General features: G+C 50.1%; 1 protein-coding gene and 1 long non-coding RNA gene across 2 annotated transcripts in view; one reads left to right on the top strand and one right to left on the bottom strand.

Annotated features, from left to right (window-relative positions):
• LOC139232703 (uncharacterized) overlaps nt 1-20,072 on the top strand; it is a 63,063-nt gene that overhangs the window by 772 nt on the left and 42,219 nt on the right. Inside the window, exon 2 of the long non-coding RNA XR_011588076.1 lies at nt 1,794-1,938. This is a non-coding gene — a long non-coding RNA (uncharacterized lncRNA). The remainder of the gene's footprint in view (nt 1-1,793; nt 1,939-20,072) is intronic.
• The window catches only part of LOC139233057 (uncharacterized), a 36,515-nt gene continuing 24,866 nt past the window's right edge, over nt 8,424-20,072 (bottom strand). Inside the window, exon 11 of the mRNA XM_070863577.1 lies at nt 8,424-14,763. Coding sequence (XP_070719678.1) covers nt 14,653-14,763 — 111 coding nt within the window. The 3' untranslated portion in view covers nt 8,424-14,652. The remainder of the gene's footprint in view (nt 14,764-20,072) is intronic.

Raw genomic sequence — 20,072 nt, 5'->3', positions numbered from 1 at the left:
GGCTCTCCCCCCCCCCGCGCGTGACGTCACCGCGTTTGGCCGCCGTCACCCGCTCTCCACTGCGTCAAGAGACCCCGCCCACTCCCCCCGGTGACGTCGGGCACCAGACCACTTCCGGTCCCATTCAACAATTGCACACACACAATCATTAATTTTTCTTTGAACCTTATTTTTTTTGATATTAAAGTTTTTATTTGTTGGGGAGACAGGGAGATTAAAATATTCCCCAGGTTTTAACCCACCCCTCCTCCTCTCCATTTGCAGCAACAAATGGCTATTGTTCCCCCACCATCTCTCTCCACACGTGTCTGGCACATCTCGCTCACAAAGTCCCATTCATTGCCACACAAAGCATTGCGAGCTTTGCAGCCCAGGCCTCCCCCTCCTCTCACCAATAGACTCAAAGCTCTGCTATTTCCATTGCCACCTCAGGACGTCCCAAGGTGCTTTATGGCCAATCAAGCACTGTTGCAGTGTAGGCCAATTTGCGCACAGCAAGCTCCCGCAAACAGCAACGTGATAATCACCTGGATTGTCTAAGTCTTGTCGATTGAGGGATACGTATTGGCCCAGGACCTCCCCCAGCTCTTCTTCAAAATAGGGAACACAGGCTCTTTTACGTCCACCTGACACATCAGACGGGGCCTTTGGTTTGACGTCTCATCCGAATGACGGCCCTTCCGACAGTGCGGCGCTCCCTCAGTACTACCCCTCCAACAGTGCGGCGCTCCCTCCGTACTGTCCCTCCGACAGTGCGACGCTCCCTCAGTACTACCCCTCCGACAGTGTGGCGCTCCCTCAGTACTACCCTTCCGACCGTGCGGCGCTCTCTCAGTACTAGCCCTCCGACAGTGCGGCGCTCCCTCAGTTCTGCCTCTCCGAAAGTGCGGCACTCCCTCCGTATTGTCCCTCCGACAATGCGGCGCTCCCTCAGTACCGCCCCTCTGACAGTGCAGCGCTCCCTCAGTACCATCCATCCAACAGTGCGGCGCTCCCTCCATACCGTCACTCCAACAGTGCCGCGCTCCCTCAGTACCGCCCCTCCGACAGTGCGGCGCTCCCTCAGTACTGCCCCTCCGACAATCTGGCGCTCCCTCAGTACTGCCCCTCCGACAGTGTGGCGCTCCCTCAGTACTGCCCCTCCGACAGTGTGGTGCTCCCTCAGTACTGCTCTGGAGTGTCGGCCTGGATTTTTGTGCTTACGTCTCTGGAATGGGACTTGAACCCAGAACCTTCTGACTCAGCAGTGAGAGTGTTACCCACTGAGCCACAATTGACACCTAAAAACAGAAAATGCTTAAAATACTCAGGCGGCATTTGTGGAACGAGAAATGGAGTTCACATTTATGGTCGATGACCTATCATCAGGATCCATTTGGGTAATGCTCATGCTGCGGGTATAGTTATGGCAATGGATTCGGACCGTGAACTGGAAAGTGGGATTAGGCTGGACAGCTCTCTGTCAGCCGGCGCAGACACGATGGGCCAAAATGGCATTCTTCCATGCTGTAAATTTCTACGATTCTATTCCTGTACTGTGCCCATATCCTTAATTCTCTTTGCATCCAAAAATCTATCCAACTCTGTCTTGAATATACTCAAAGACTAAGCCTCCACAGCCCTCTGGGGCAGAGAATTCCAAACATTCACCAACCTCTGAGTGAAGAAATTCCTCCTCATTTGTCCTAAATGGCCGACCCCTTATCCTGAGACTGTGACCCCTGGTTCTAGACTCCTCAGCCAGAGGAAACACCCTCCCTGCATCTACCCTGTAAGAATTTTTTATGTTTCAGGGCGATCACCTCTCAGTCTTCTAAACTCTGGAGAATATCGGCCCAATCTGCTCAGTCTCTCCTCATAGGACAATCCCCCCATCCCAGGAATCAGTCTGGTGAACCTTCGTTGCACTCCCTCCATGGCAAGTATATCGTTCCTTAGGTAAGGAGACCAACTAGTGAGCATCCTATCCAGTTAGCCGTGGCTCAGTGGGCAGCACACTCGCCTCTGAGTCAGGAGGTTGTGGGGCTGAAATTTCCCACCGGGGTAAGCACGGCGCACCTACCGTGTTTTTGTTGTTTTTACCGGCGCGGTGGATACGGTGGCCTCTTGAGCAAAATTCCGCTCTTTGGCTTCTTTTCCCAGCGGCCCGGAAGTTTGTCATAAGGTCATAATGGGGGCGAAGTGCGGCGGTGAGCGGACGTTTGCAGTCTCGAGGGGCGGAGGTTGGGGGCGGTTGGAGTGTCCGCCGCTGTCGGTCATCAGCGTGGCCCTGCGTGTCACCCGTCTCACCCTTCACTTAAAGGGGAGAGCCGCTGCCATTCTTTATGTTCGGTCCACTGGGCCACTAGGGAAGGTTTCGGCCGGGCCAGCGGCCTGGCACCCGAGAGGGGGGTATGTACCAGGCTGCCTGTTGGTGGCCCGGCCGAACCCGGTTGGTTAATTGTCGGCCCAACATGGCAGTCGGCCGGCCCAAAAAATTAAGATGGCGGCCACGGCAGTGCGCCCTCCCCTTTAACAGGAGCCGCAGCACCATTTCAGAAGCACTCCCAAGCACAGTGCTCCGGCAGAAAAAGCTGTGGCAATGAGCGGCGGGAGCAAGATTTTCACGATCGGGAGCGGGGGGAACATCGGCACTTAGGATGGCTCGGCAGCAGCGGAGGGTAGTGGGGGGCCGCGGGAGCAGAATGCTCAAAATGGCGGCCATTTCACTCCGCAGCTTGGCTGCCAATTTCCGGCAGTAATCAGCCTTAAGGGAAGAAAGAACAGAAACAAAGATTTGGATTTACATAGCACCTTGCACGACCTCCGGATGTCTCAAAGCGCTTTTCAGCCAATGAAGTACTTTTGGAGTGTAGTCACTGTTGTAATGTTGAAAGGGACAATTTAGGCCCCTGTGGGTTCAAGTCCCACTCCAGGGACTCGAGCACATAAATCTAGGCTGACACTCCCAGTGCAGTGCTGAGGGAGCGCCGCACTGTCGGAGGGGCAATACTGAGGGAGCGCCGCACTGTCGGAGGGGCAGTACTGAGGGAACGCCGCGCTGTTGGAGGGGCAGTACTGAGGGAGCGCCGCACTGTCGGAGGGGCAGTACTGAGGGAGTGCCGCACTATCGGAGGGTCAGTACTGAGGGAGAGCCGCACTGTCGGAGGGGTGGTACTGAGGAGGAGCCGCACTGTCGGAGGGGCAGTACTGAGGGAGCGCCGCACTGTCAGTGGGGCAGTACTGAGGGAACGCCGCACTGTCGGAAGGGCAGTACTGAGGGAGTGCTACAGTGTCGGAGGGGCAGTACTGAGGGAGTGCTGCACTGTCGGAGGGGCAGTACTGAGGGAGTGCTGAACTGTCGGAAGGGCAGTGCTGAACAAGTGCCGCACTGTCGGAGGGTCAGTACTGAGGGAGCGCCGCACTGTCAGAGGGGTGGTACTGAGGGAGCGCCGCACTGTCGGAGGGGCAGTACTGAGGGAGCATCGCACTGTCGGAGGGGCAGTACTGCGGGAACGCCGCACTGTTGGAAGGGCAGTACTGAAGGAGCGCTGCACTGTTGGAGGTGCCGTCTTTCGGTTAAACCGAGGCCCTGTCTGCCCTCTCAGGCGGATGGAAAAGATCCCATGGCCACTATTTCAAAGAAGAGCAGGGGAGTTATCCCCGGTGTTCTGGTGCCAATATTTACCCCTCAATCAACAAAACAAAAACAGATGATCTTGGTCATTATCACATTGCAGTTTGTGGGAGCTTGCTGTGCGCAGATTGGTTGCTGCGTTTCCCAGATGACAACAGTGACTACACTCCAAAAAAAGTACTTAATTGGTTGTAAAGCGCTTTGAGACGTTCGGTGATCGTGAAAGGTGCTCTATAAATGCAAGTCTTTCTTTTCTTTCTAGAGGGGCGCTAAGCCTCCAAGATGGTGATGGAAGCTTGTAACAGAGTCAGCCCTCTGTGCGGACCTGTTCGTTTAATAGCCGAGCTGGGCAGGTCCATAGATTCCCAGGGCACAGGAATGAGAGACCAATTAATGTGCCTCATTGATGTTATGGATGTCTTCTTCTTAGGCAGTCCCTCGAAGCGAGGATGATTTGCTTCCACACCAAAAAGGGATGAGTTCACAGGTGTTTCAATGAAGAACCTAGTATTCCAGATCCCGAACTACATCCTGAAGGGTGGAAGATGCCTGTGCGTGGATTTTTTTAACGTGGGGTGACCGTTGCACACCAGCCACCACACGGGCTTGACAGAGCTAGGTCTTTATCCAGTGGCAAAGGTTAACCAGGACGACTGGTGACCTGCTCTGCTGCACGGGCCGAGTGCGCGCACACATCGCAGTGTGGGCTGGCCCGTGCTGCCCCTGGGCCCTCGCCTCTTCTGGGCCCTGAACTCTCGCCTCTCCCGGGCCTGCGAGGAAGCACCCGCTGCAGGTTGGGGGTATAAGAGGAAGAGCAGCGGCCCTGAAACCAGTGTGGCGCCCTGACCTGAAATGGGGATTGGAGGTAAGCAACATAGCTTTTGACGTCTGATAGATAGATTTTTTACAAATAAGGGGATTAACGGTTATGGGGAGCGGGCGGGTAAGTGGAGCTGATCAGCCATGATCTTGTTGAATGGCGGAGCAGGCTCGAGGGGCTAGATGGCCTACTCCTGTTCCTAATTCTTATGTTCTTATATGAAAAAAGTATTATTTTGTCCCATTTTGTGAGTTGAGTTCATTTGGGAAAAGAAATGTTGGTGAAAGAAAAGAGAAAGCGAGCTTTGTGTCTTACTCCATTCAGATTAAGGGCTATGGATGTACACCAAACACTGGCGACTTGCACTGTACGCACTTCATGTCCCTAAGCCTCAGCTCTTGTCAACCTGTCTGCCCTTACTGGACTTGGCTCAGTGGGCTGAGTCTTATTGGGGACGGGAATTTGTACTCGGTATTTGGCAAACAGAAACTCAGCACATATCGATTTCCTGAAAATCCAGCATTCACCCTCGTCACAGCATCCATCTGTCTCTTTGCCAACCCGGCTGTCCATTCAATATATACAGCGATTTACTTGTACTTCTCTCAATTTAGTATACTGTATTCATTGCTCACGGTGTGGCCTCCTCTACATTGCGGAGACCAAGCGTAGATTGGGAGAGCGCTTCGCGGAGCACCTGCGTTCAATCCGAGAGCGTGACCCCGAGCTTCCGGTCGCCTGTCACTTTAATTCCCGGCCCCACTCGCACTCTGACCTCTCCATCCTCGGCCTCCTACACTGAACAGCACTTCATCTTTCGTTTAGGCACTTTAAAACCTGGACTCAACATCGAGTTCAACAATTTCAGACCAGAACCACTGCCCAGATTTTGCTCCTTTCCTCCTTTTTATTTTCCACAGAAACTCCCGCCCCCCCATTTTTATTTTTATTTTTTTCTCTTTTTCCTACGGCAGCTGGTAATTATTCCGCCATTCACACCCTCTCTAGACTTATCTTTTGTTTCCTAACTTGTCCCATTACCATCTGACCCATCATCCCTTTTGTCTCTCAAATCTCTCCTGCCTTCCACCCGATCACAGACCTTCCCGTTTGTTCTCCCTCCCCTCCCCCTTTCAGTGTCCCTGCACTTGCTCAAGAATCTGTCACAGCTCGAACTTTTCCAGTTCTGACGAAGGATCACAGACACGAAATGTTTACTCTGTCTCTGTCCCTCAAAGCCTCCCTGGTAAAGTGCAACATCACCACTGACACCTGGGAGACCCTGGCCAAAGACCGCCCGAGGTGGAGAAAGTGCATCCGGGAGGGCGTTGAGTTCTTCGAGTCTCAACGCAAAGAGCGTGAAGAGATCAGGCGCAGGCAGCGGAAGGAGCACGCGGCAAACCAGCCCCACCCACCCCTTCCCTCCACGAATGTCTGTCAGAGTCTGACAGAGTCTGTGGCTCGGGTATTGGACTGTTCAGCCACCAGAGAACTCACTTTGGGAGTGGAAGCAAGTCTTCCTCGATTTCGAGGGACTGCCTACGATGATGACTCTGTCTCTCTCCACAGATGCTGCCTGACCCCACTGAGATTTCCAGCAATCTTAATTCAATATATTAGTAACTCTTTGCAGAACTGTTACAAGTGATGCGGGCAAAGTCTAGTACAGGCAGAGCCTTTAAGGTGGGGAGGAATAAAGATAAGCCTTTTAGTCCCCTTCAACAATTGAAAATTCTCATTAACACACTGGCCACTGAGTCATAAAATGTGAGTTCATTCCGATGATTGATGGTACGTTGTGCCTGAACAAAAGTGAGTTTTAAGGGGAGCTGATGAACAGGAACTTGGGATCTCAGTCGGGAAAGGGGACAAGTACACCAACTCCAGAACAATCATTTCCCCCTCACTGTAAAATGCAAGTGTTGTGTAACGTAAGTTGCAAGCTTGTCCCGGAGACGCTTCTGAAATGCTGCACTTCAAGCACTTGTGCAAAAGTTAGCAATTCATATGCACAGCTCGAGCTGAAGCAGAGATTCTTCCATGCCATACCCTGCAGACATGGAAAATTTTAGATTGCAAATTCAAGTTTAGCACCACAAATGTGGCAGACATCTCGAGTTGCGTAAAATGTCACGCTAAATTTCCCGCGGTTGAGTCTGCATTTAGATTACGCCTAGATAGAGTGGATAGGACGGACCTATTTCCCTTAGCAGAGAGGATTAGATTGGATTGGATAGGCTGGGGTTGTTTTCTTTGGAACAGAGGAGGCTGAGAGGCAATTTAATTGAGGTTATTTAAAATTAGGAGTGGTCTGGATAGAGTGGATAGGAAGGACCTATTTCCCTTAGCAGATAGGTCAACAACCAGGGGGCATAGATTTAAAGTAATTGAGGGGAGGTTGAAGAGGGGATTTGAGGGGAAATGTCTTCACCCAGAGGGTGGTGGGGGTCTGGGGCAGAACTCACTGCCTGAAAGGGTGGTAGAGGCAGAAACCCTCCCCACATTTAAAAGGGACTTGGATGTGCACCTGAAGAGCCGTAACCTGCAGGGCTACGGACCGAGAGCTGGAAAGTGGGATTAGGCTGGGTAGCGCTTTGTCGGCTGGCGCGGACACGATGGGCCGAATGGCCTCCTTCCGTGCCGTAAATTTCTGTGATTCGATTGCTATTCACATGCTTGGAACATCCCAAAGTGATCGACAGTCAATTAAGACCTTTTGAGGTGTAGGGAACCGTGGGCAGCCAATATGTGCACAGCAGGATCCAATAAAGAGCAATGAGATTAATATTGGCCAGGACACTGTCAGAAGTTCCCTGCTCTTCAAAATACTGCCATGGGATCTTTGAAGCCACTTGAGAGAGCAGGTTTAACGTTTCATCTGAAAGTCGGCACCTCCGACAGTGCAACACTGAAGTGCCAATCTAGACTGTGCCAAGATCCTGGAGTGGAGCTTGAACCCATGACCTTCTGATTCAGAGGCAAGTACTACTCGTGAGCCACGACTCATACTTTTTGCAGAAATGTTTCCAGCAGTTGTTTGTGTCTGAGCAAGAAGGTGCAAGGTTCAATTGCTGCTGATATGCTGAGTTAGCTGTAAGCAAGAGCCAACCAATGTGCTTTCCCAGCTGCGGGTGAAGGCAGAGATTGTGGATTTGCACACGCGTGGACAGCAGGATTGGGGCTGCTCCAGGGTTCAAGGTTCACACATCAATAATGGGCATTTAGGCAGGATCCAACCCAGGGAGAACCTCCCAGGATGGCAGAACATTGAAAGACAGCGCCTTTCACTACTTCAGGACATCCCCAAGCACTTTACAGCCAATGAAGTCTTGACATTTCTTTTTCAAGTGTAGTCCCTGTTGTAATGTGGGAAATGTGGCAGCCAATTTGTGCACAGCAAGCTCCCACACACAGCAATGTGATAATGACCCAGATCATCTGTGATGTTGATTCAGGGATAAATATTGGCCCCAGGCTACTGGGGTAAACTCCCCTGCTCTTCCTCGAAAGTGACATGGGATCTTTTATATCCATCCAAAAGCAGATAGGGCCTCGGTTTAACGTCTCATCAGAAAGACGGTACCTCTGACAGTGCAGCACTCCCTAGGTACTGCCCCTCCGACAATGCTACGCTCCCTCGGTACTGCCCCTCCGACAGTGCGGCACTCCCTCAGTACTGCCCCTACGACAGTGCGGCACTCCCTCAGTACTGCCCCGGGATTGTCAGCCTAGATTTTTGTGCTCAGCCTCTGGAGTGGGACTTGAACCCACAATTTTCTAACTCCAAAGAGAGTGTTGCCCACTGACCCACGGCCAACCCATCACCCAGGGATGCTGAGACCAACTGCACCCTTACTTCCCCCATGTCCCAAAAATATCAAGAGAAAATTGGCACTTCCACCAGCCGGGATTCCCTTCCCTCTGCCATTCTGAGGCACTCTGTTATTCGATCGCACACAACACAAACCACATTTCAGATTCTCTTCTGTATGCTCAAGACTCAAGATCTTTATTATGTCAATACAAGGGACAGGAAATGCAGGTCAGTACAACAGTGATATTCATATATGAAGAATATTGGGCACAGGAGTATAAAACACAATAAACCTTCATGTCTGCATTATATCATATATACTCGTGTAAGACAACCCATGTACCACCCCCTCCCCCCACCATAGAGCCAAGTGATCTGAAGATATTCTCATCAACTCCCAAAGAGCATGGAATTTCACTGAGCATCACACACACCGCCACTGCTGGGGGCTGGAGCCCGAGAGAGGGGCGCCGGAGACACGGAGCTTGAAAGAGGGGAATGGGAGAGAGTGTTGATAGAGAGCGGTGGCTCCCAGAACAGAGAGATAAACCAAAGCAGGCGAGGAGCATACATGTGCTCTCTCCAACGTGAGCTAATGCCTTTCACCACCGTGTCTTGAGTCTCAGATCCACCCCCACCCAGTGACCCAATTTTCTAGTCTAGTGTATACAGTGGCCAACGCCAGTCTGGGGTACGACTTATGCCCTGGCTGCTAGGCCTGCATACACACCTCTCGCTTTTAGAAACGTTCCAGCAACGGGGCCAAGGAGGAGGCCATGATCCTTCCCGGAATGAAAGCATTCACCTCCCCCTTGGAAAGCAAGGCCACCGGGTTATGGTTTTGAGGGAGAAAAAGGGATGGAGTAAAGGAACGTCAGCCTGAAAATGCCAGCTCAGAAATTCCAGATTCCTGTCCGACACAAACGGAAGTTTGCCATTTCCGATCACCCTAAATCAGTGCCTTCTGTATCCGCTCAAGCTGAGCAGGATTTGGAGCACTTCAGCCGCTTGTAATGGTGTGCTACACGTCAGAAATTAAACTGTGTAGGTTTCCAGGGTTGCGTTTCTCCAGTTGGAGACCCTACATCTCCCTCCCTCTCTCGCCCCCACATCCGCTCCTTTCCCCGCACCTCCCAGAAAAGTGAAGGGAATCAGTCGGCATGATTCGATTCCAGGGTCCGGATGAATTTGCATTTTGTGAAAAAGTTGTGGTCACGCATCCACGGCTCGAGACCTGGCACTAAAGCCAAACAGGACGCCTTCGAGAGCTGCACACAGTAGAGTATAACTCCTGCTCTGTGCGAGGAGCTGGGTTCTAAAAACAGTGGTTTGACGGATCTTCCAGGCACTTTCGGAACTCGGCCCAGGTTCTCTCTGAATGCTGAGAAAGCAGGTCCAGCGTGCCCGCTCACTCCAGCTGCAGCATGTAAGCACCAAAAGCTCTCTCCATTGTCAGGCAGTGTATTAACTGCAGGCTGAGCTCTTGCTGACACTTCACAATCTACAACTGCAGCAGTGTAATGCAGCCTCAACAATCATCACAAATCTAACAGGCCTGTTCCTCACTAACTGCACAATAGTCTCACTAAACCCCAGAGATAGGAATACACAGAACTGCAGCCTCCACCTTCACAGGCCGCTGTGTCCTCTCCTGTTTCGTACAGAAGGCAGAGCTCTCTGGCCTGACTTGTAGGGCAAAATGACTCCCCCCGCCCCCGCCCCCCCCCCCCATCTTGCAACATTTGCTGCTTTTAATCAGGCAGAGATTTGGGGAACGGGGCAAAACCGCACAGGGCCCTTCTAAAATAAAAAAGACTTGCATTTATATAGCGCCTTTCACAACCACCGGGCGCCTCAAAGCGCTTTACAGCCAACGAAGTACTTTTTTGAAGTGTGGTCACTGTTGTAATGTAGGAAACGCGGCAGCCAATTTACGCACAGCAAGTTCCCACACACAGCCACAGGAGACCGGGGAGAACTCTCCTGCTCTTCTTCGAAATAGGGCCATGGGATCTTTTACATCCACTTGAGCAGACAGGGCCTCGGTTCAACGTCTCATCTGAAAGACGGCAGCTCCAACAGTGCGCGCTCCCTCAGTACTGCACCCTCCGACAGTGCGGCGCTCCCTCAGTACTGCCCCTCCGACAGTGTGGTGCTCCCTCAGTACTGCCCCTCAGTCAGTGCGGCGCTCTCTCAGTACTGCCCCTCAGTCAGTGCGGCGCTCCCTCAGTACTGCCCCTCCGTCAGTGCGGCGCTCCCTCAGTACTGCCCCTCCGACAGTGCGGCGCTCCCTCAGTACTGCCCCTCCGACAGTGCGGCGCTCCCTCAGTACTGCCCCTCCGACAGTGCGGTGCTCCCTCAGTACTGCCCCTCCGACAGTGCGGCGCTCCCTCAGTACTGCCCCTCCGACAGTGCGGCGCTCCCTCAGTACTGTCCCTCCGACAGTGCGGCGCTCCCTCAGTACTGCCCATCCGACAGTGCGGCGCTCCCTCAGTACTGCACTGGAAGTGTCAGCCTAGATTTATGTGCTCAGGTCCCTGGAGTAGGGCTTGAACCCACAACCTTCTGGCTCAGAAGAGAGTGTGCTGCCCACTGAGCCACGGCTGACACTAAATTGAAAGGGCAAACCTCGTTCAAGTGGTATTCTCCTGGCCCAGTGTGTTCCTTTCTCTCACTGATTGGCTCTGCAGACACATTAGTCTCCGCCCCATCTGACGTGGCTGTGAACTCCGCAGGGCCGGTCTCCATTGCATTTGAACTTCACTAAAGCACGAATGCTGGAGCTATAAACCAGGAACGAGTTTGGGTACTTGCTCCAAAAATATAAAGTCAGAAGAGTCAGGTTGAACACACGCATGCGGCAATCTTTATACTGCGCCAAATCTCTGCTTAGTAAAGAGCAAAAAAAACAGCAAGTGCTGGAAATGTGTCTTGCCTCAAGTAGTTTGATTGTTCCAATTTAATATTCCACAACCAACTTGGCCCTTTGCAGCTCTAACTGACACTACAAACTCAAAAGTAACTGACTTGTGTGAAGCAATTCAGCAAAATAGGAGACTGCATCATAGTAAAGATCGACATCAATACGCTGCGTACCAGGGTTGCACCTCACAACCCCAATACCCGATGTTCGACAAAGCCGAGCAGAATCACGGAGGGATGTAGGTAAAACAGCAGGAGGATCCATGCAATTAAAACATTCCCCCCCCCCCCCACCCCAGTAATCCAGCAGAGATCTGACCATTTCATTTTATGGACTTTTTGCCGGTTTGCCCGTATTTACACATTTACTCCTGGAACAACAATCACCACACGCTTTAGCGACACACTTGAGAGATTTATTCAATTAAAAACAAGGGCATACAAAGTGCCAAAACTCGTGGGAGGACAGAAGATTGGGAATCTTTTAAAAGCCAGCAAAGAGTGACTAAAAAAAATGATTAAGAAAGTGAAGAGAGTCTATGAAAGTAAACAAGCACGAAATATAAAAACAGATTGGAATTCAGAAAAAGGCCTTAACCGATAAGGGGTTATGGGGAGCGGGCGGGGAAGTGGACCCGAGTCCATGATCAGGTCAGCCATGATCGTATTAAATGGCGAAGCCGGCTCGAGGAGCCGTATGGCCGACTCCTGCTCCTATTTCTTATTATGATGAGGTGCTGTACAAATGCAAGACGGGGCGGGGGGTGGGGGGGGAAAGAGACGGACTAGTTTCACACATCACATTCTATGGGCTGCAAATTAGTTGTTAACCCAACTGAGGCGCACTGGGTTTCAGTCACAGCTCCCCCCTCCCCGAGAATGTTTAACCCCCCAAAAAATAAAACCTCGACTCTGCAATGGGAAGCCTCGTGTCCTTTTAAGTATCTTATTGAAGGAACCAGACATCAAAGTTTGCATCCATCAACTAACTGTGCTCTCTACCCAGCTACAAGGTCACCATTCTCAGACCTGAACTATGGAACAGTTAGTGTGTTTCAGCAAACGCTGACAGACTCTCCGATGGTTCAGCCCACAGAATGATCAAGTTTCAAAATGCAGGTGAATTTAGTACTTGCCCCAGAAAGCCCTACAAAAGGACAATATTTTTCCAGCGGTCCCTCCAGGCAAAGACCGAGCTCATTAATAGGTTGCAATTGAAAGTTTATTGGAGGGTGTAAATCTCAGGAAGTTTGAGCATCAGTTTTGGCACAGATACAGGTTTCAGTAACGCTCTCCCTCCCAGAACAGGGCAAACACCTCAAGCCTTTGAATACAGATCCAATAATCTCACTCAGCCATCAACCGTTTCACCTCGACATGTACCAAGGTTTCAAGATCAACTGGAGTTCACACACTGTCCCACACATGTGCCTTTTAAACCCCCTCCCTCCATGAAACAACGAAAGTACGGAGGAATTATAACCATAGAGCTTTAAATGCACACAGTGTGGGCACCATGAGGTACAGCAGACACCTCCGCTACCACTTTTAGTGCTGAAGATGTATCAGCATTGAGGGGTGGAATATTTTCCTACTGGGCGTCCAGTGTCAACATCAAGCACTCTCGGGTCAGGTACAGGGGTACAGCGCGGACTGATACCAAGTAAAGCACCTCAACTCTTGTCCCCAACAATATCCCTTCACCCCCAAGCTTTGAACAGCAAGAACCTCACTTATACCCGTGACGTTTTCCAGCACAGTCAGTGCTGCGGTTCGAGTGAGATTGCCAACAGCAGTTTGTGGTGAGGACCCACAGTCACCGTCGTCCGACATTGCTTCACTCGGGGGGCCCTTTGCAGGAAGCCGACTGAAGAGTCCTTCGTGCTCTCGGTCTGTGCGGGTCGGATGGGAGCTCGAGTCCCAGGGAGAAGGGCTTAAAGCAAGCGATGCTTTCTCTGCGGCTCTGCCTTAGGGGGCCACAGAAGGAGCCAGTGCTCGCGAGGACTACCCGGGACACACGTGCCCAGATCAGCAAGCAAGGCACCCAACATTTCGTACCACAGCTAAAGAAGTCCATTTCAGAAAGTCGCTTACAGCTCTCCATTACTGAAAACATCACTGAATATCGGGGACTACACAGACGCAGCCCAAATGCCACGGTTTCAGTCTGAATTCCCACTAGCAACCTTAAATAAAAGAAAAAATAGTGCTATCCAGTATCTTGAAACCCATAGTACCGAAGCAGTGTGCGATGGGCAGAAGGTACTCCAGTTTGTGCCATTTGTACTGAAATTCTTCAGAACAAGGATTTCACTCGGTCTCTCTCCCGCAACCTCTGAAATCTTCGTACACAGACACTCACATCGTGCTACTGAGCTGTGAGGACACGCGCGCACACACACACACACACACACAGAGGGGGACACGGGGAGAGTGTTACAATATAACCAAGCAGACTCTTGCTTTGGGAGAGTGGTGCTGCAGAGAGAAGGTGCCGCACGGACTCGCTGAGGGAGGTACTCGAGTGTTCGGGTGCCAGACTGCATTTTCCTTCTCCATTCTAAAGCAAACCTACAGGCTTTACAGATCCACATTTTGGTCACAATATTAAGTCCCAGCTTTTTGTTTTAATACATAAACAGAAAAAGACACCAAAAAGAGAACAAAACACCAAACAACATCTTCAAGAGAATTTGGTGGACTTGGGAAAGTGACGACCCACCACTTTCGGATTGAAGTTGACCGGACATCACCAGACGTTAACTTTTCCTTTACTTGTAAACCTCACAGGTGCTCTTCCCTTTCCCCCTCCCCACAGCAGAAGGCAGGGGCCTCCCCTTGACCATCGTGAGCTATGCTTGTTGACTAGCTGAAATGCGGGGAGGGGGGTGGGGAAGGGAGGGGGAATGGTTCAAGGCGGGCAGTATATGCTCGCTCCCCTACCCTATCCCAGAGATGGAATAATTTCACTGCACCTACAGGGCTGACCGAGAGCTCGTGGAAACCAAGCCCAAGTGACAAGCAAGCCTGGAACTAAGACAGACGGTCCACGTGGAAAGTCACTGCTTGCACACAACTGCTTCCTCCCCCACTTTCCCCCCCAGGCCACTGGGCAGCGATACAGATGCAAAATAACCGAACACCTTCACGCACATCTCTCGCCGCTTTTTTTCTGTTCCGTCCCGTAATCCTGACGTGATAATACAACACAGCTAACCAGAATTTCAAAAATTGAACAACACTTAAATAACTGAAAAAAAATATGGCATAGAAAAAAATGTTTTGTTTTTTTCCTTTTTTTTTAAAAAAAAGGGAGGAAAAAAAAAACGATTTCATGTTTTGGACACGTTCGAAGGGCGGGATTGTTTCATCGCGCCTTCACGTCTCGCGTCATCTCGGTAACGTTCACGGAAGGGTGCGTTTGTCTGGTCGATCACCCCAATGGTAGGTTGGTGCTGGAAACCCCTCGGAGCGGGCTCCTCACACGCTGAGCTTACAGTTGCACAGTTCCTTGTATATCTGACGCCGGAGCTTGGGCATGTCCTGCTGAGTGAAGCTGTACGGCTGGCCCAGAGCCAGGCATTTGCAGAACTGAAACACAAGACACCACTATTAGGCCAAGCGAGCATTTCAAACATCTTTTGAAGGCATGCAGAACACTTGCCTTTATTAGCCGAGGCATAGAATACAGGAACAGGGTTAAGAACATAAGAAATAGGAACAGGAGTCGGCCATACGACTCCTCAAGCCTGCTCTGCCATTCAGTACGATCATGGCTGATCCGATCTTGGACTCAGCTCCACTTCCCTGCCCGCTCCCCATAACCCTTTATTCACTTATCCTCGTTCAGGCCTACATCCCCAGCATTGAAGCACTGGCCACACTTGATCAGCTCCACTGGGCAGGCCACATTGTCCGCATGCCAGACATGAGACTCCCAAAGCAAGCGCTCTACTCGGAACTCCTTCACAGCAAATGAGCCAAAGGTGGGCAGAGGAAACATTACAAGGGACACCCTCAAAGCCTCCCTGATAAAGTGCAACATCCCCACCGACACCTGGGAGTCCCTGGCCAAAGACCGCCCGAAGTGGAGAAAGTGCATCCGGGAGGGCGCTGAGCACCTCGAGTCTCGTCGCCGAGAGCATGCAGAAACCAAGCGCAGGCAGCGGAAGGAGCGTGCGGCAAACCTGTCCCACCCACCCTTACCTTCAATGACTATCTATCCCACCTGTGACAGGGACTGTGGTTCTCGTATTGGACTGTTCAGCCGCCGAAGGACTCATTTTAAGAATGGAAGCAAGCCTTCCTCGATTCCAAGGGACTGCATATGATGATGGCTGATCCGATCACGGACTCAGCTCCACTTCCCTGCCCGCTCCCCATAACCCCTTATTCCCTTACCGCTCAAAAATCTGTCTATTTCTGTCTTAAATTTATTCAAGGACCTATCTTCTACAGCTGAGGCAGAGAATTCCACAGATTTACAACCCTCAGGGAAGAAATTCCTCCTCATCTTAGTTTTAAATGGGCGGCCCCTTATTGTAAGATTATGCCCTCTAGTTCTAGTCCCCCCTATCAGTGGAAACATCCTCTCTGCATCCATCTTGTCAAACCCCCTCATAATCTTATAAGTTTCGATAAGATCACCTCTCATTCTTCTGAATTCCAATGCATTTGGGGAGGGCTAACAAGGCAAGAGAATACACAATAGTAAGACACTGAGAAGTGTAGAGGAACAAAGAGACCTTGGAATGCATGTCCACAGATCCCTGTAGGTAGCAGGCCAGGGAGATAAGGTGGTTAAGAAGGCATACGGAATACTTGCCTTTATTAGCCGAGGCATAGAATACAAGAGCAGGGGGTTATGTTTGAACTGTTTAAAACACTAGTTAGGCCACAGCTGGAGTACTGCGTGCAGTTCTGATCACCGCATTACAGGAAATATGTGATTGCACTAGAAAGGGTACAGAGGAGATTTACGAGGATGTTGCCAGGACTGAAGAATTTTAGCTATGAGGAAAGATTGGACAGGCTGGGATTTGTTTTCTTTGGAATAGAGGAGGTTGAGGGGAGACCTTATTGAGGTGTATAAAATTATGAGGGGCCTGGATAGAGTGGATAGAAACATAGAAAATAGGTGCAGGAGTAGGCCATTCGGCCCTTCGAGCCTGCACCACCATTCAATATGATCAGGGCTGATCATTCACCTCAGTACCCCTTTCCTGCTTTCTCTCCATACCCCTTGATCCCTTTAGCCGTAAGGGCCACATCTAACTCCCTCTTGAATGTATCTAACGAATTGGCTCAACAACTTTCTGGGGTAGAGAATTCCACAGGTTCACAATTCTCTGAGTGAAGAAGTTTCTCCTCATCTCGGTCCTAAATGGCTTACCCCTTCTCCTTAGGCTGTGACCCCTGGTTCTGGACTTCCCCAACATCGGGAACATTCTTCCTGCATCTAACCTGTCCAATCCCGTCAGAGTTTTATATGTTTCTATGAGATCCCCTCTCATTTTTATAAATTCCAGTGAATATAAGCCGAGTCGATCCAGTCTCTCCTCATATGTCAGTCCTGCCATCCCGGGAATCAGTCTGGTGAATCTTCGCTGCGCTCCCTCAAGAATGTCCTTCCTCAGATTAGACCAAAACTGTACACAATATTCAAGGTGTGGCCTCACCAAGGCCCTGTACAACTGCAGTAAGACTTCCCTGCTCCTATACTCAAATCCTCTCGCTGTGAAGGCCATCTGCCTTCTTCACAGCCAGCTGTACCTACATGCCAACCTTCAATGACTGATGTATCATGACACCCAGGTCTTGTTGCACCTCCCCTTTTACTAATCTGTCACCATTCAGATAATATTCTGCCTTCCTGTTTTTGCCACCAAAGTGAATAACCTCACATTTATCTGCCATGCATTTGCCCACTCACCTAACCTGTCCAAGTCATCCTGCAGCCTCCTCACAGCTCACACTGCCACCCAGTTTACTGTCATCTGCAAACTTGGAGATATTACATTCAATTCCTTTGTCTAAATCTTAATATATATTGTAAATAGCTGGGATCCCAGCATTGAACCTTGCGGTACTTCACTAGTTACTGCCTGCCATTCTGAAAAGGACCTGTTTATTCCTACTCTTTGCTTCCTGTCTGCCAACCAGTTCTCTATCCACATCAATACATTACCCCCAATACCATGTGCTTTAATTTTGCACACTAATCTCGTGTGGGACCTTGTCAAAAGCCTTTTGAAAGTCCAAATACACCACATCCACTGGTTCTCCATGTCCACTGTACTAGTTACATCCTCAAAAAATTCTAGAAGATTTGTCAAGCATGATTTCCCTTTCATAAATCCATGCTGACTTGGACCGATCCTGTCACTGCTTTCCAAATGCACTGCTATTACATCTTTAATAATTGATTCCAACATTTTCCTCACTACCGATGTCAGGCTAACCAGTCTATAATTCCCTGTTTTCTCTCTCCCTCCTTTTTTAAAAAGTGTGGTTACATTAGCTACTTTCCAATCCATAGTCGAAAGAATGTTGGAAAATGACCACCAATGTATCCACTATTTCTAGGGCCACTTCCTTAAGTACTCTGGGATGCAGACCATCAGGCCCTGGGGATTTATCGGCCTTCAATCACATCAATTTTCCTAACACAATTTCCTGACTAATAAGGATTTCCTTCAGTTCCTCCTTCTCACTAGACCCTTGGTCCCCTAGTATTTCCGGAAGGTTATTTGTGTCTTCCTTAGTGAAGACAGAACCAAAGTATTTGTTCAACTGATCTGCCATTTCTTTGTTCCCCATTATAAATTCACCTGATTCTGACTGCAAGAGACCTACATTAGTCTTCACTAATTTTTTTCTCTTCACATATCTATAGGACCTATTTCCCTTCGCAGAGGGGTCAACAACCAGGGGGCACAGATTTAAAGTAATTGGGGGGAGGTTTAGAGGGGATTTGACGGGAAATGTTTTCACCCAGAGGGTGGTGGGTGTCTGGAACTCACTGCCTGAAAGGCTGAAAGAGGCAGAAACACCACCACATATAAAAAGTACTTGTATGTGCACTTGAATTGCCGTAACCTACAGGGCCACAGACCAAGAGCTGGAAAGTGGGATTAGGCTGGATAGCTCTTGGTTGGCCAGCGCAGACATGATGGGCCGAAATGGCCTCCTTCCGTGTTGTAACTTTCTATGATTCTTGAAAAAGGTACAGGACCGACACCTATTTTAAAGACCCTCAGTTATCACGATAGGCTGAGAGAGCTTGGGCCTTTTACTCTAAAAAGCATGGACTGAGGGGAGATTTCATTGACATGCTCCAAGTGAATCAGTGATTTGAACGAGAGAGGTTAGCGAGAACCACAGGGCACGAGTATAAGATGCAGAAGTACAGAACATCAGATATAGGAGCAGGAGTCGGCCATTCGACCCCTCGAGCCTGCTCCGCCATTCACTAAGATCATGGCTGATCTGATCATGGACTCAACTCCACTTCCCCGCCGGCTCCCCATAATCTTTCACTTCCTTATCGTTCAAAAATCTGTCTATCTCCACCGTAACTATATTCAAATGACCCAGCCTGCACAGCTCTCTGGGGCAGAGAATTCCAAAGATTCACGATCCTTAGAGAAGAAATTCCTCCTCATTTCCGTTTTAAATGGGCGACCCCTTATTCTGAAACCACGCCCCTAGTTCTAGATTCCCCCACGAGGGGAAACATCCTCTCCGCATTTACCCTATCAAGCCCCCCAAAATCTTATACGTTTCAATAAGATCACCTCTCATTCTTCTAAATGCCAATAAGTATAGGCCCAACCAGCTCAATCCCTCTTTATAAGTCAACCCCTTCATCCCCGGAATCAACCTCGTGAACCTTCTCTGAACTGCCTCCAATGCAAGTATATCCCTCCTTAAATACGGAGACCAAAACTGTACGCAGTACTCCAGGTGTGGTCTCACCAATACCCTGTACAGTTGTAGCAGGACTTCCCTCCTTCCATACTCCATCCCCCTTGCTATAAAGACCGAAGTTAGATGTTGAGGGATGCATCTCTCAGAGTCACTGATCTCTGGAACAAGTTATGTTCGTGTGCAGAGTGCAAATGTCCGGCAGGCGAAAGGGAGCTGGACGGGTTCCTGAAATGAGCCAACGTATCTACATACAGAAGGTAAACGGGTCACCAATTCATCGATCTCTTGGATCTCACCTTCAGGGTCACACAGCAACGTCCGACAGTTCAGCAGACTGGGAGGACCATGACTGGTGGAGAGGGGAAGTTACCCCATGACAATATAGGACAAGCTCTATGGGCCAACTGGTCTTTAGCTCAAAGGGTTATATTATGAAGGCAGGTTGCAAACTGCAGGCTTCCATTCCCTCAAGTATAGAAGATTAAGGGACAATCTACAACAACAACAACTTATATTTATATAGCGCCTTTAACGTAGTGAAACGTCCCAAGGCGCTTCACAGGAATATTGTGAAATAGAAATTTGACACCGAGCCACATATGTAGAAATTAGCGCAGGTATCAAAGATAGGTTTTAAGGAGCGTCTTGAAGGAGAAAGGAGAGGTAGAGAGGTGGAGAGGTTTAGGGAAAGAGTTCCAGAGCTTGGGACCCAGGCAACAGAAGGCATGGCCACCGATGGTTGAGCGACTATAATCAGGGATGCTTAGGAGGGCAGAATTAGAGGAGCGCAGACATCTCGGGGGCGGGAGGAGATCATAGCGTTTAAGATGATTAATGGTGTTGACTGGGGTAGAGGGAAACTATTCCCTCTGGTTGGGGGGGGAGGGGGGGGGGGGGGAAGTCCAGAACAAGGGGGCATCACCTTAAAATTAGAGCCAGGCTGTTCAGGGGTGATGTCAGGAAGCACTTCC

This window comes from Pristiophorus japonicus, chromosome 20 (genome assembly GCF_044704955.1).
Source record: "Pristiophorus japonicus isolate sPriJap1 chromosome 20, sPriJap1.hap1, whole genome shotgun sequence".
NCBI classification, from domain to species: Eukaryota; Metazoa; Chordata; class Chondrichthyes; family Pristiophoridae; genus Pristiophorus; species Pristiophorus japonicus.
The sequence above is the reverse complement of the archived record's forward strand: the minus strand, read 5'-3'. Positions and strand labels throughout refer to the sequence as shown.